Source organism: Sceloporus undulatus, chromosome 3, assembly GCF_019175285.1.
Source record: "Sceloporus undulatus isolate JIND9_A2432 ecotype Alabama chromosome 3, SceUnd_v1.1, whole genome shotgun sequence".
In the NCBI taxonomy this organism is placed as follows: Eukaryota; Metazoa; Chordata; class Lepidosauria; order Squamata; family Phrynosomatidae; genus Sceloporus; species Sceloporus undulatus.
Genome location: NC_056524.1, coordinates 126,877,175 through 126,892,188, shown reverse-complemented (window position 1 = coordinate 126,892,188; position 15,014 = coordinate 126,877,175). Strand labels below are relative to the sequence as shown.

The following is a 15,014-nucleotide window of genomic DNA, read 5'->3' as shown; positions in this document are numbered from 1 at the left end:
CCTTTGTTTATTATTCTTAGCTGTCACGCTCTGACTTTTTCCTGATGTTATTGATAATTTCATGTCATTTCACCTGGTATGTTTCAATCATAGTGGGCTTTCCTGCCTCCATTTGAAAATTGCCCAGCATCCTGCTTTTATCTTATTTGTTTTTTATTTGGGGTGGCTCTCTCTCTCTGTGTGAAAGGGAATAGAAGTAAAGGTTACAATCACAACAATGTGAAGCAACTAAGGGGCAAGTTCGGAGCCATGATACTCCAGGGACACCGTTGAATATTCTGGAAAGTGTAGATGAGCCCCAATTGTCTGTTATGAGCTAATTGCCTAATAGCATTTATTTGGCAACTTTTCAGCCCCTCTGATAATCTTCTTTCTTCATCTCCTGACAGGTTTATCCATTTATTTCACCATTTTTGCTGTCTTATCCTTTAATCTACCAATCATTTGTTATCCTCAAAGCCTTGCAATAGCCATTTCCTGGCACTTATTTGTCCTGGTTTCAATAGCACTTTTTAAAAATGAAAATCAGTGTTCAATAGTATCAGAAACATACATTATGCAGCCCTACAGGTAGTCAGATAATCCACAAATTATGGGGCAGGGTTAGTAGTCTGCCATAGATGCATTAGTAGTCAGAGATTACTTAGACAAAAGATGGGAAATGTTTGATGCTCCAGATTTTGTCGATCAGCAACTTCCATCATGCTGGCTGGGGCTGCTGCCTGGCCTAAATACCCCAAAGGCACCAGATCCCATGTGATCTTGTATCTAAGCAGGGTCGGCTCTGGTTAATACTTGGATGGGAGACCACCAAGGAATGCCAGGTGCTGTAGGCTATATTGCAGAGGAAGGAACTGGCAAAATCACCTCTGAGTATTCCTTGCCATAAATAGCCCTATAAAATGAATGAGATCACCACAAGTCAACAGACAACCTGAAGGCACGCACACACACAAGATCAGAAAGGCTATTCATTCTGTATCCATGAATTAAATATTCCTTGGAGCTCACAGTGCCCACCATTTTTAATAGAGGCTGCCCATTGTATTAGTGCACGTTTTAGTGTTTGCGTTTCCCCGCTTTCCAGTCTGTATTGGCAAAGTATGCTTCGTTCTTCTTGATGCCATAAGGTACAACAATCATGCTTTATTCCTTTACACCTTCTGTAGAAACACATAAATACAGAACACTTTCCATCACTTTGCTGTAGAAATTCATGTGTATGCCAGTTATCATCAACAGTTTCAGAAAGTGAACCTTCCAAAAAAGTTGAGTAGCTATCCCTCCTGGAGATATGTCCTTCCTGAGAGATGCATCAACACTGTAGAAATAATGCAGCCGGACGCAAGTTTAAGTGCTGAAGTGTCATCCTATGGAATCTTGGGATTTGCAGTTTTTCAAGGTCTCTAGCCTTCTCTGCCAGCGAGCCTCGCAAAACTACAAATCCCATGATTCTGTAGGATAGCGTCATGGCAGTTAAAGCTGGAATAGATGTGCATTAGATGAGAAGTTGCCCGAGGCTAGGGTTTTTTTTTTTGGAGGGGGGGTATATTTTTGAAGCTACAAAATGGGTATAAAGAATAATCATCATTAATTTAAGAACTAAAGTTTACACAATAGCTCCATTTGATGCTAACAGAAAAAAACCTACAGAAATGTCAAAGCTTTTGTTTTTCTAAAAACGTTCGGACTAATCCACTGCACCACCGTGAATCAGACCAGGCACTTTTGTGCAGGACATACAGCGGCTGTTTCTCTTCCCTTCCCTTCTTGTGGTCAGGTGCTTTCGTTATCACTTTAGACAAGCAGTTTAAGAATAAACCAAAATACAAAACGGTGTTTAATCTTAACTGCAGTTTATTAAGGCAAGCTAGTTGCATAAACCATGCTTTAACACTGACTTTTCCCCACAAACCATACTTAAGATTAACAGCTGTGGGGGTGTGACAAGCTGTGGGTGAAACTCAAACAAAAGAAAAGACTTCCAAACTCTTGCTCATAGCCACATCAAATGATAAAATACAGGAGAAAATAAAATGACTGCATTCTAAAAGCCGGTTGTTTTTCTGATTATCAATTTAACACTTCACTTGGTTACAGAGAAAATGAGCAAAACAAAGACGGTCACAAATTACTTCCCTCCCCCATAAGATGTACACGTGTGTCTATACAGGAGGATCATCTGACAGAAAAATGCCCCAAGCAGCATCTCACACTGGATGGTCTTTATTAAACCTGAAATAGCGCATTGATATTGCAACAAACCAGTCTTCCAGTGGTAGTCATGAGCTCATAATTGCAGGGCTGTCCAGTATAATCTCTCAGCCAAGGCTAGTATCAGAACCTTTCGACTGGGAGTAGTCTTTGCCTAAATTATGCTTTTAAACTCACTTCCTCATTAGGAAGTTTGCCACAGTTTCTAGGCTGAAGGCAAAGTGCTGTTTTGATCTTCAAAGGGCTAGATAGCCTAGTTCAAGAATGACTGCAGTGTTCTGCTTTGTGTCTTCAGATCTGCTGAACCACCACTGATCTTCACTGCCAGAAGTATCAACAGCATTTGTCAGATCAAGGCTGTTCTCTTTTGTGGCTCCCTGTCTAGGATTTCACCCTCGCTTCCCCTTCTGTCCAACTCCTTGCAGATACTCAGAGGTTTATGGAAACTTTCCTGTTTGCAGGTGGCCATAGAAATGGTGGTGAGGTGATACATCTGGCCTTAATTGACTTCTCTTCATTTGGGCTGTTTGATATTTTGGTTGCTTCAAAAAGTGATGAGTCAGAATTTGCAACAACAACAGCCATAAATAATTCCTACACCCCCTTGTGTACCTTTGAATTCGAGCCTAAATTACTGTGTGAGATACCTATAGCTGTAGGTAGGTACATTCATTAACATATGCAACCTAAATGTTACTAAGCACCCCCCCCCCCCCCCCCCCACTTAGCAATAGGCAATGAATGGAAATAAAAAATGTTTTCCACTATTTTATTCATTAGATTCAATATTCCTTAGTAGGAGAATGGAATTTTGGCTCCTAAAATATACAGTACAAGAAACCATTTTTCATAGGTAACATATTAGTTATACAGTATATTACAGTATATAAGTTTAGTTTTAAAACAAAGAGCACTAAATATTTAACAAAAGGTGTAACATTGGTAGTTATATCCCAATATCTCTTAGTTAACATACCCTGTGTAGCCCATATATCCACTTTCTGAGGCACAGTCGCAGTTCTATCTGCTTCCTACTTCTGCTGTTAAGCAGGACGTTCTAGAAATTCAGTCAATAAAAAGAAGTGTTTTTATAGATTGGTTGTGAGTCTTCTTTCACATTGGTATTATCTAACAAATCACCAATATCTTGTAGGAAATTAGAATGATGATCAACTTCCATGTTTTTCTTCTTAACAAATCCTATTAACTTTCAAAAGAAATACTAAAGGGCTTATTTGATTCAGATCACTGCTGAGGTGTCATTCAAACCATCTCAAGAACGCTTGCCATTTCCTTGAATTGACTGTAGAAGTTCTAAAATAGAAAGCGGACAAGTGCAGATAAATATTTGCACTAACACCATCAGATATAGCACATTCAAGGATTGGTTTGTACATACAAGTTCAAATTCTGTTCCAGACCATTTTACGCTGTAGCAACATGTGCGCTTCAGTCTTAAATAACATTTTAATAAAATACCATTTTTGTTTTTATCCCGCTTTTTGCCAAGCAATTAAAGCAGCGTACAACAGACAAAAATACAGCCGTATATACACAATACCCCCCCTTAAAACAAGATTAAACAATATAAAACTAAAACTAACATTTAAAATCCAGACAATAACCATGAACAGAGTTTGATAAATGGGAAGTCTTATTCATGGCTGAGCATTTTATTCCGGGAAGGCCTGCCGGAAGAGAGCAGTTTTAATGGCTTTTTTAAAGCTCTCTAGATTGGTGATTTGATGGATCTCGTCCGGCAGGCCATTCCTTTCCACGTTTCACATACAAATTCACCCAGTGTCTGTTTCTGGAACCAGCCACGGTGCACAATTATGTCTGCATTTCATGTTTAGCCCAAACCACTAAAGGTTTATAATTTCATCTCCTCTTACCATTGTTGAAAACTATGTTTTACACACAGTCCTAGGCCAGAGCAGACAGGCAGGAAAAAGTGGGCTCCATTCTGTGTTATCTGAAAGTAGATAACTAACTGCAACCGCACTGTCCGCACCAAAGGCAGCCCAATGTTGGCTATCTGCACAATGTGGCATCCAGCCATGCTGTGTCTGTTTTATTTTAGTTTTTGCTGCCCACCCACCATCAGTTCTGGCAGGCTTATCCAGGCAGTTTTTAATCATGAATTTTATACTGAATATAAATATTGCATAGATCTCTTGATATGTGTATTTTATGCAGCTTATTGCACAAACGCACCACCAGTGACCTCCAATTACTTCCTTCTTCTGGCCCAGATGCCATTCCATTAAACATCTGCCGATATGATTGCTCACACAGTCACATGTGCAATACACCACCTGTACAGTGCATCAGTGTGCCCAGTGGCAAAGCACAATCATGGAGGCACCCCATACGTGCCCCCTTTATCCCATGCCTGTCTAGTTTGTGTATGTTGTAATTACATCCATTGCAATATTGGCGATTGCGTTTTTGCTTTGCCACAGTCCCACACTGCTGCCAGGCTGTTTATATGCTGTTGCGAAGACGCACATTTTCTGTCTTGAGTCAGAGTATCCCAGTTTCTTATTGCTCTGTTTTTTAGTCCTAGAATGCAGCTTTGGTTCGCTTCCCAACTGCTTTCACCTCATGCATTGTCTCCCCCCCCCCCCGCCCCCGGCCATCAAAGCAGCTGGAAGCTACTTTATTTTGCCTATGTGTTTCACCCCATAGTCATGGACGTGCAAGCAAAGATGTAATGAAATAGAAAGGGGAGAACTAGGAGTGCAAAGCAAGGATGGCACAGAAATAGTATATGAGTCTGTTGTGTGCTCTCAATCTAATCCATACCATTACATTACAGTAAAGAACTTTGCTATATTCATAGAATACATGTAAGTAAAGAATCTCATTTTCTGTTGTCTTTTAACTAGAAAAACAATACATAAAATAGATTTCAACACATTTTCTGTCCACACTCAAAACAGCTCAGTCATAAATAATTCTGTGGGGCTTTCTAAACTGCCATTTGGGACGTCCGGAGGACATCCCATTTTAAAAAAGGGGCGTCTCTTTTAGACGCCCCTGGGCCTAGTACGGACTCTGTCCGTACAAGATGGCGCCAGCCCTTCTACATGGCCGACGCCATCTTTGCGTATCGGACGCTGAGCGTCCGTACGCGTCGCGTCCCTTGTGACGTAGCGAGTGCGCCCCTGGCGCCTCGCTACGTCGCAAACGCGACGGAAAAAGAAGCTCCATTTTGGAGCTTCTTTTTCGGTCCGCGTGGGAGTCGGGCCGTGTGAAGGCTCTGGCTCCCCCGCGGACCTACTGGCGGTGGCGGCAGAGCGCCGCAAAGTGGAGGTATGTACCCCGCCTGTGTTATCTTATTCCTTCAATTTAAACTTGCCCTCAAGGACCTTCTGAGAATATGAAGGGCACTAACTAAAGCATTTGTACACTTGGAAAGTTCTATAAAAATAGTTGAACAATGTATGTCAGCTATCATTGACTGACATTTCAACAGTTTTGAGGCAGTATGGGTGGGTCTTTTTACACATATGCCTATAGACAGATCTTATATATAGACACAGCTAAGCCCCAACAGAACACATAGACTTTAGTAACTGTTCCAGGACCTAGATATTGAACTGCCATGAACACAGACAACATTGAGGTGTATCAAGGAAACTGTTAATTTAAACTGGGAGATCTCTAACAACAGAAAGGTTATAAGTAACAACTAAAAAAATAAAGCCACCTGGAAGGCCAGCTGAGAGATATTATATAAAAATAATGCAAAACATATTTGAACTAGTTTCCCTGTCTTGGGTTCATACTACTCAGATTTCCCTGTTTTGGAGCTTTCATGTTAATACAGAAATTCATTCAGCTAGAAGACTGATTCATTTACCAATATGAACTTAATATGCACCATTTAAATTATTTATTACCTGTGAATGTTTTGCTTCCTGTTGTATTAGCTTCACTGATTGGCTACCACAGTAAATAAAGGCTTCAGTCTAATGCTTAGTCCCAACTAGAGTAGACTCATTGAATCAATAAAGTTCACATAAGTGTTCTTACCATTTAGCCATGAATTCAGTTCATCTACTCGACTTGAAAACAGCAACTGGATTTAAGACCAGAAAACCGCTTAATGTTATACAGTTCATTTGTAATAGTGTCAGAATGGGTAACAATAGCAAGATATAAGAAAAATGAGTACCAACCTGAAATTGTGAGACTGTCATTTCAAACGTTTTGCTTGTAATGTGCCCTGAAGCATCTGCCACTTTTACTGCCATGGTAACATATGGTGATTTCAAAGATTTACAGTTGTCAGAACTAACTGCCATTCCCAGTTTCCACTGAAAATCAATAAGCTACAAACAAAAACAAACATTTCAGATGTTTGCTCTGGCAATTGGAATTATTTGGAAATGCCAAATACAAGGCGTCATTGTGTTGAAATTCAACACCAAATTGTGGTCTGGCATTTCATGAATCAGACCTGGGCTCATGGGTCCCTCTGCCTCTTGCATGCTCAGATTCCCTTCTCTATTTTCTGGATCACAGCAATCCAAAAATTGCCAATTCGAATATATGCGTGAACTAAACCACTGTGACATTTGAAAGGAGGATGGATTTTTGTTTTTAACTAGATTTTACCAAAATGGGACTTCTCAGTAAAATTATTTTAATACTTAAATCACTACATTTCACCCTTTGTAACCTGTGAGAATCTCTTTTATCATTAACTCTCTGGCTGATGAGCCCCTGCATGCTGCAGATTATTCTAGAATACAAGCTTGGTTTATGTTGGGCACAAGCCAAACCTGCCTGGAAAATTGAATTCTAGACCTGACATTTGTTTGCAGTTATACCTGACCAAGGTAAGTCTGTAGAAGAAGACAAAGAACCTTATAATGACCATTACTGCTGAACTTCTAATTCAGTAATCAATGAGTCTGACTATCATTCAATTAGCTAGAAGAGGAACAAATAGATATTGATAATGATAAATTTCTAAGGAACCTCAAGGTCTCCTGGAGCATGGTTTGTAAGTCACTGTATATTTAGGTGTTCAACATGGGAAATCTCCATTCTTCATATAATTCAGATTTTTTTCCACATGTTCAATATGCCTGATCATTTTATTCCAGCGCTCTAAAGAAATAGGGTAAGTGTAAACCTCTACCAGAAAGAAGTGTTTACCTGTCCGACAGCTACCACATTTTTGGCATCTTCTGCTTCCATGACAGCTCTTCCCTGTTCATTCCATACATGCCGGATAACCTGTACCGCTTGTTTTGGCAGGCTACCAGCTGCGCTTCCTAGTTTGGTAGACAATTCTTCAGGTGACAGTTTGTTTTTTGCTGCTGTGCTATACAAAACAAAAATGTGTGTGGGGGGGTCAATATAAAAGACCAGTCTTTTAAAGTTATCTTTTGTCAAAAGAAATTAGCACTTAATTTGGTACTTGCTGAAATATTATACTCTAAAGATCTAAATGTTTTATCTTCTCTGCTTCCAAAAGAGGTCAGGACAGCACATCTGGAATTATCCTACTAAATTCTCACAAAGAATACTGTGACAAAGATTGAAGAGAGACATATTAGTTTGCCCTCATGTCCAGTCTTTCCAGCTAAGAAAAACCATTTTACCTTGACATCTGTGTATGTGAAAAATCCCTATTTTTTAAAACACCCCAGAGTCTAATGTAAAATGCTAAACCAGGCCTCATTGTTCGACATGAAGAGGCAAATGCATTCTATACCACATCAAACACTATACAAATAGAAGTTGCAAGTAAAGCTCAATAATAGGGAGCTTCCTTTTCTGCCCTTTTGCCATTGATTGCGCTACACAGGGAATAAAATAGCAGGCATGCATTTCTTGAGCAACTAAGGCAGCAGGAAGGACTGCCTTTGCTTACCTGAATACAAAAGAAATGGCATTAACTACTTTTGCCAAGTCACTAGCAGTTATTTCAATTCCAGCTGCTTGAAATCTCTAGGAAATAAATACAATTAATAGGGTTTCACCAAAAGACAAATTAAACAGTAAATTGTCATCTGTGCCTAAATCCAACCGTTAATTCCAACTAGAGTAGATTATAAATGAATAAATTAATTTTACATAACTAGTGCCTAGCCATTCAGCAACTGATTTATTGAACTTACTATTGTTAAGACTAGCAACCGCACTTGGAACAATATTGTTTTCATAATACTGCCAGCTGTTCAGTTTACCTGACATAGTTGGATTGTATTTACTGCTGGGATGCGGCACTGCAGATACCAGATAATTTGTTCACACTAAAAGATAGAGAGAGAGAGAGAGAGAGAGAAGCAGACAGTAATTATTTGCTAACTGCAAGTTCAACTTGAACATATATTTTGTCTGGAAAGCATATGCTTTTCATACTCATATATTATCAGTGAAAAGATGGCATACAATACCCGAGTTTGTATGTGTCTAGTTCTAGAATTGGTCTAAAAAATTGGCTTCTGAATCAGAAAACCTACATGGTGCTGCACTGTTCCAAGAATAGATAGCTGACAATCAGCTAATTGTCAGCTTCATAACAGGAAAACACTGACTAGTCAGCTTTAGAAATCTACTTATGCCTGCACATTTTAGTACATTAATCTGTTTAACCTCTAGCTAATTAATAGACTAATTGCAATCCCTGAAGATGAGGCAAACTAATTTTTAGGCAACTTTGTCACTTTTGTTCCTATAATTAAAAAAATAAACAAAGATTAAGGATGCCCTTTCCTTCTTATTGTAAGCTCTCTCACAAACAGGTACAGTATCTCCCAAAATGAGTCCATGGGCCTGTACAGACAGGCCAAAATAAAGCTGCTTCGGTTCACTTTGGCAGTATGAGGTTTAAATGACACACACTTCTTAAGAGGCCAGAAGCTGTGCCAAAGCTGTGCTTCACTCCTTAGGATTGGAGCGTGGCTTTGGCACGGCTTCTGGCCTCTTAGCACGATGCATCATTTAAACAGCATACCTCCAAAGTGAACTGAAGCAGCTTTATTTTGGCCTGTCTGTATGGGCTCCATGTTGAAATTTTGTGAAAATTTAATCTGGTAAATGTACAAATTGAAATCAACTGAAATTACTCCAATCAGTCAACAGCTGTAAATATATCTTATAACCACCATATGAAGTATTCTGACAAGCAAGCAATCCAACACCTATAAAAGCTTTGTACTTCAAATAAAATATTTTACTAGCCACATAAGTGATTTTTAAATAAAAAAGCATTATCCGAAGAGGCTAAAACTTCAAATTTCAATTCCACTGATTTTCATACATGACCAATTCATCCATTCTGATTCAATTCATAAAATCATCAGTTCATGTTATGGCACTGGATCTCAAAAAGTGAGGTGGCATCCCTGGTGTGTGTGTGTGTGTGAGAGAGAGAGAGTTGCTCAAGGGTGGAGCAAGATTTGCAGGCCCTGATCCCAAGCCCTCCTGCTCCTGCTCCTCCTTTTTATGTGTAAAATTTACACATGCATTGATATTGAATTTACTTAAATAAAATTGTTCTAATTTGAGGAACGTTATTTCCTTATAAAATATTAAAACATCAATACATATGAATATGTGAATCAATACTGTGTATGCATACTAAATAAACAAAATATTTTTATTCACATACTACATCAAGGGAGGGGCACGATGTCCACATGTAGCTGTAAAGGAGAGTCCCATGGGTGAAATGTTTTAGTATCACTGTGTCATGGTATTATAACACAATCCATGTACATAGTGGACAAAATAACAAATGAACAATATAATCCATGTGCAGGTTGAACAATGGGTTTGCAATCTAAAATGGTTACATGAAAAAACAGAAAAGGGGGAAATGGAAGCATGCTAAATTGAAGGAGAATGTGAATATGAGTATTTCTGGCTGAAATTGCAGTGAGATACAGGGCCGCATAATGGGTCCTGTATGAAATGAGGACAGGAAGCTTGAAGGAGCAAAAGATCATACACTGACTGCTATCTGGATGAGGAAGCAGAACTTACTGGGGAACAGGTGAAGCAATATTGCAGGGAGAGGGAGACACAGTGAAAAGAAATGAGATTTCAAGATTGATGATGGTGTGTGCCACCAGCAACTTAAATTCAGACCAGAGCATTAACAGCCAGCGCTATTCCTTGAAAGCTGGTATTATATGACTTGTGTAAAATGTTACAGTCAGCAACCTAGCTGCTGCATTTTCGACTAACTGCAGCTTCCATGCTGCAGTGAAGAGTAGCTCAGTGTTAAGCATATCACAGTAGACTAACCAGAGAGTTACCGGCACATCAACTGTTGTGGCTAGGTAATCCCTTTCCAGGAAAGACCTGTAGCTAATGGACAAGTTGAAACTGGTCCCAGGCGCTCTAAGCCACAGAGTCCATCTGGCCTCCTATGCGAGAGATGGACTTAGGAGTACTTCTAAACCATATACTGTATTCAGGAGAGTGCAACACCATCCAGGACAGATAACTTGCCCAATTCCCAGATATGGGAACCTTCAGCCCACAGAGCTTCTATCTTACTGGATCCAGAGCGACTCTGTTGATTCTCATCTAGCCCATTACAGCGACCAGACCACCTAACTCCAATGACAAGTAGAGTAGTTAGCAGCCAACCCCTAGCAGTACAGTTAGTAAGCAGCATGGTTGGCTTTGAATATGGATGACTTCTTGTGACATCCCCCAATAACATTTTCTGGATCTGGAAGTTACACTCAAACAACCCTCTGCCACTTGGACGCTGAATGAGACTGGCTAAATAATTCAAGAAACTCTGAAGCATTCCCCACAAAGAAATAACTCTCTTACAATCAATGGAAGCTGGGAAAATTGTGTCTAACAATGTCATCCAATTCATGTTTACTCATTACATTTATACCCCATGTTTCTTTCAATGAGTTCAAAATGGTATAAGTCAAGTGGTTCCCCCCTTTTCGTTTTAACTTCCCAACAACTCTGTGTGTAACAGGCCCAGAGTCACCCAATGAGTTTCATTACTCAATGGAAACCAGAACCTACAGTATATATTCAACTGTAAGTCAAGAAATGTGTGCCCAAGAATTGACCCCAAAAACTTGGGTCAAAATATGCATGGGTCAATATGGTAATAGGCTTACCCCTCAAGTCTCTTCAGCAGCCCAGTGCCCTCTGGCTAATACACCTGCCCTCGACTTATATGCAGCATCAACTTACAGTTGAGTATATACGGTATGTTTCCCGTATGCATTGCATACTGGCTCAGATGTGAACCGTGACACTTTTCACAAGATACACGGGATTGCAGCCTAAATCTTAAAGGCAACCTAAAAAACAGCCTATTAGGCAACATAATCCAATACACCCTTCAAGATGTTTTGGGTTACAACTCTGATTACTTCCTATTGTTGGCAGGTGCAATGGGACTGTTAGTACCAAACAAACGGAGAGCACCAGGTTGGGGAAGGTTGCCTTAAGACAATGTGAGTCCTTGTTTTTCTTTTGACAGGCTAACTTCTAAGAAAAACGACAAAATAATGTAAGACAGATACACAGTGAACTCTCATTTTCTTTTCTTTTACATAAAACAATGTAATTGTTTTATATGCTACTTACTAGTTCTGCAAACAGGTCCTGTGGTATCTTTTGGACGGTATGCGTTGTGTTGCCAAAATCTACAAAACAAAGATAGTCACTGCAGGTTCTTGATGATTTTCATATTTTATTACTGTACTTAGCTTTTCTAAAATTGCTGTTACATATACTTTCAGATTACTTAAGACAACTTTAGAATCAATAAAATACATTTAATGCAGCAAAAGTGATAATTTGTCAAACACTGGAAGCAAGAACAACAATAAAAACGAGTTGCCTTGCAAGACGTAATGTTCAACAGCGTGTCAATAAATGGCAGGTTATCTGTTCCTTGTTCATCTGGGGAAAAGGTAGTATCTTTTGCCAGTAATATCATCTTAGCAACAACTAAAATGTTATAATGTAGTAAAAAAGCTTTCACGTTTTCCGGATATCGTTCCTTCATGTTACAGACATAGACAGGAGGTGGAAGGTGGGAAGACAACTAACCTAGAACTGCAGTTGAATTGTTTAGGATTTCAACGGTGTCTCCTTCTTTTGCAAGCCATCAGCCTTGGGGAAGGTTGTGGGGAAGTTGTCCGTTGGCTTAAAGTGACCCCATAAACTGTATCTGGGGTTGGCCATGTAGCAAAGTATAGTATCATCCGAAATCCACAAAGCAGCGATACCTTTATGGGGCCCACCCAAATGCACAAAATACATGACGCAAGCTTTCAAAGCTCCACTCCCAAAGCACAGAGTCGCTCCAAGGGCCAGCAAGCGACAGGGGCCACTCCAGCAACTGATGCCACCAAGCATGAGCTGAAGAAGGGCCTAGTGCTTCTTCATCGGGGAAAGATATCAAAAACCATACAGGAGGAAAAAACGTATGACGATGTTAGTCACAAGCCGGCACTTGGTCAAGATGTGGCTGTTCTCAGTTTAGGTGTCAATGGAGGGCCATTCACGCAGGCCACCCTCACCTCTTCCTGCCCCGCGGCAAGAGAGAGATCTTGTAGCACCTTTGAGACTCACTGAAAGACAGAAACTGGCAGACTTCAGTCTACTCCCTCAGATGCATTTGGTGGAGGGGAAGCCAGGGACAGACAGATATATCTATGTAATTGGTCTCTGAGGAAATGCATCTGAGGAAGTAGACTGAAGTCTATGAAAGCTCCTGCTGCCAATTTCTTTCTTTCCGTGAGTCTCAAAGGTGCTCAAGATCTCTCTACACACTGATGCCAGAGACTAACATGGCTATACCTTTGAATTCTGCCCCTATGGAAAGCACCACATTTTGCCCTGTGGGTACTTCAGGAAATACTAGATAGATAGATAGATAGATAGATGGTTTTTAACCTGCCTGATGAAGAGGCCAGTGGCGCTTCCAAAGCTTGCAAGGAGTCTAATGTCTCTCAGACTGGCCCCATAAAGGGATCACAGTTTGGGGGGTCCTGGGTGTAGGAGACCAGAGGTCCTCCCTGGAAAAGAGGACAAGGCACTGCAAAATGTAGGGCCCTTGAGAAAAAAGGAGGACGTTACAAAATCAAAGCTAAGAACACTCCTAGAAATGTAAATTCATGCTTCTTAGAATGGAAGTCGTCCTGGACAGAAGCTGGAAATGTAGGACATGCCCCAGAAAAGGAGGACCTCTGGTCACCTGGTTATTAATTAGTAATAAGTATTAATTAATCTCTGGCCACCCATTAATTCTACAGGGTTTCCTCAGGCAAGGACTCCTCAGAGGGGCTTATCCCAGTCCCTGCCTCTGAAACAAGAGGCCCAGAAGAACACACTGCAGCAGAAATACAACCCAGTTTGAGCCCTGGCTCAGTGCTAGGGAATCCTGGGAACTGTAGTTTATTGAGGTCCCAGAGCTCCCTGGCAGAGAAGGCTGAGCCTCTCACAAAACTACAGTTCCCAGAATTCCCTAGCACCTGGCCTTTGAGGGCGGCCTCCCACCCAATTACTAGCCAGTGCTGACCCTGCTTAGCTTCCTAGACCAGGCCTCTAATGACTCCTGGGAAGGCTGCAGAAAGAAGGCCAGTCTGAGACGGCTTTGGCTGCCTTGGGCTCACTGCCAGGGAATCCTGGGAGCTGTGGTTTTGTGAGGCATCCAGCCTCCTCTGTCAGAGAGATCTCTGCTGCCACAATAGTTCCCAGGATGCCTAGCGCTGAGCCAGGGCAGTCAAGGCACTGCGGTGCGTTTGGGCTGCTTCCACTCACCCCAACGGTCGCCCAGCATCGCTCCTGCTGCTGCAGCCATGGGCTCCAAAAGCCACGCCCCCTTCAAGCCTCTCCCTCCCGCAGCCAACGACAAGAGGCGCCTTGATTGGTCCTCCGAAGCCACGCCCACTCTCACGGAACAATGCTAGTCTTCGGAACCTTCCCTCTCGTCCAATCAGAAGCCCCGCTTCCCCTTTCCCTCCGCGGTTCCTGATTAGTGGATGTCACAGCACTAACCCCGCCCCCTGCTGAGCTGTGATTGGTTGCTTTCGCCTGAGGAGGGGCGGGGAGAATAGAACGTTGGGCTGCATCCACACTGGAGAAATAACCCGGTTTGGAAGCGCTTTAAGTCTTTCACTCAAGGCTATGGCATTCTGGGAGTTGGAGCACGTTGTGGGGCCCATAGCCTTGAGCCAGTAAAGAGTTAAAGCGCTTCCAAACCGGGTTATTTCTCCAGTGTGGATGCAGGGCCTGAACACTGTGGAAATGATGCAGTTTGAGGCCACTTCAAGTGCTGCAGCTCCATCCTGTGGAACTCTGGGATACGTAGTTTCACAAGGCCTCACGGAACTACAGATCCCAGGGTCCTGTAGGCTGGAGCCACGGTGGCTAACGTGGCGTTTCTCCAGTGTGGAGGCACCCTTGGCCTTAGCGCCTTGTTCTGAGGGAGAGGCGGGATGTATATAAACAACAAGCATTGGTATTAAATCTTAGACACTGGACCTCAGCCCCTTTCGCAATATACAGCTATAGTGCTTTCTTCACTGCTTTGAGGGGTCCTAGTGGGGCTTGTAGCACCAGAGCCCTCTGGCTGGCTCCACATCATGATTGCCACACTGCCCTCTCACAGACATAGTGCTTCTGTTCCACCTTCACTGCTCTGGCATCATGCGTCTCTTCAGGGAGAAATCCAATGCACATATTGTACCACATTGTGCCACACTGCACTCTTACAGCGCTGCTGTTACCACTATAGCTGCTCCGGCTGCCTCCCGTTGCATTCTGGGGTTTGTAGTTCC

At 41.6% G+C, this 15,014-nt stretch overlaps 1 protein-coding gene across 2 annotated transcripts; it reads right to left on the bottom strand.

Moving 5' to 3' along the window:
* Nucleotides 1–1,845: 1,845 nt before the first annotated feature.
* Nucleotides 1,846–14,063, bottom strand: COMMD6 (COMM domain containing 6). Of its 2 annotated transcripts, none has more exons than XM_042460740.1 (7): nucleotides 13,996–14,063; nucleotides 11,812–11,870; nucleotides 8,424–8,489; nucleotides 8,108–8,184; nucleotides 7,387–7,555; nucleotides 6,402–6,554; nucleotides 1,846–3,528 (listed from the first exon to the last, which is right to left on the bottom strand). In XM_042460740.1, the coding sequence occupies exons 1-7, from the start codon at nucleotides 14,033–14,035 to the stop codon at nucleotides 3,478–3,480; spliced, it is 615 nt and encodes a 204-aa protein (XP_042316674.1). In that variant the 5' UTR covers nucleotides 14,036–14,063; the 3' UTR covers nucleotides 1,846–3,477. The 2 variants fall into 2 exon arrangements, with proteins under 2 accessions (XP_042316674.1, XP_042316673.1); XM_042460739.1 differs by lacking the exon at nucleotides 1,846–3,528 and adding an exon at nucleotides 5,508–6,301.
* Between the last annotated feature and the right edge of the window lie 951 nt (nucleotides 14,064–15,014).

What these genes read in the sequence shown, in the direction of transcription:
- COMMD6 (XM_042460739.1), bottom strand. Translation starts at nt 14,035, where the DNA reads ATGGCTGCAGCAGCAGGAGCGATGCTGGGCGACCGTTGGG. An exon ending in ATACAATCCAACTATGTCAG is followed by an intron (nt 8,185 to 8,423) that starts GTAAACTGAACA and finishes TTTATTTCCTAG; the next exon opens with AGATTTCAAGCAGCTGGAAT. An exon ending in ATGTGGTAGCTGTCGGACAG is followed by an intron (nt 6,555 to 7,386) that starts GTAAACACTTCT and finishes TTTTGTTTGTAG; the next exon opens with CTTATTGATTTTCAGTGGAA.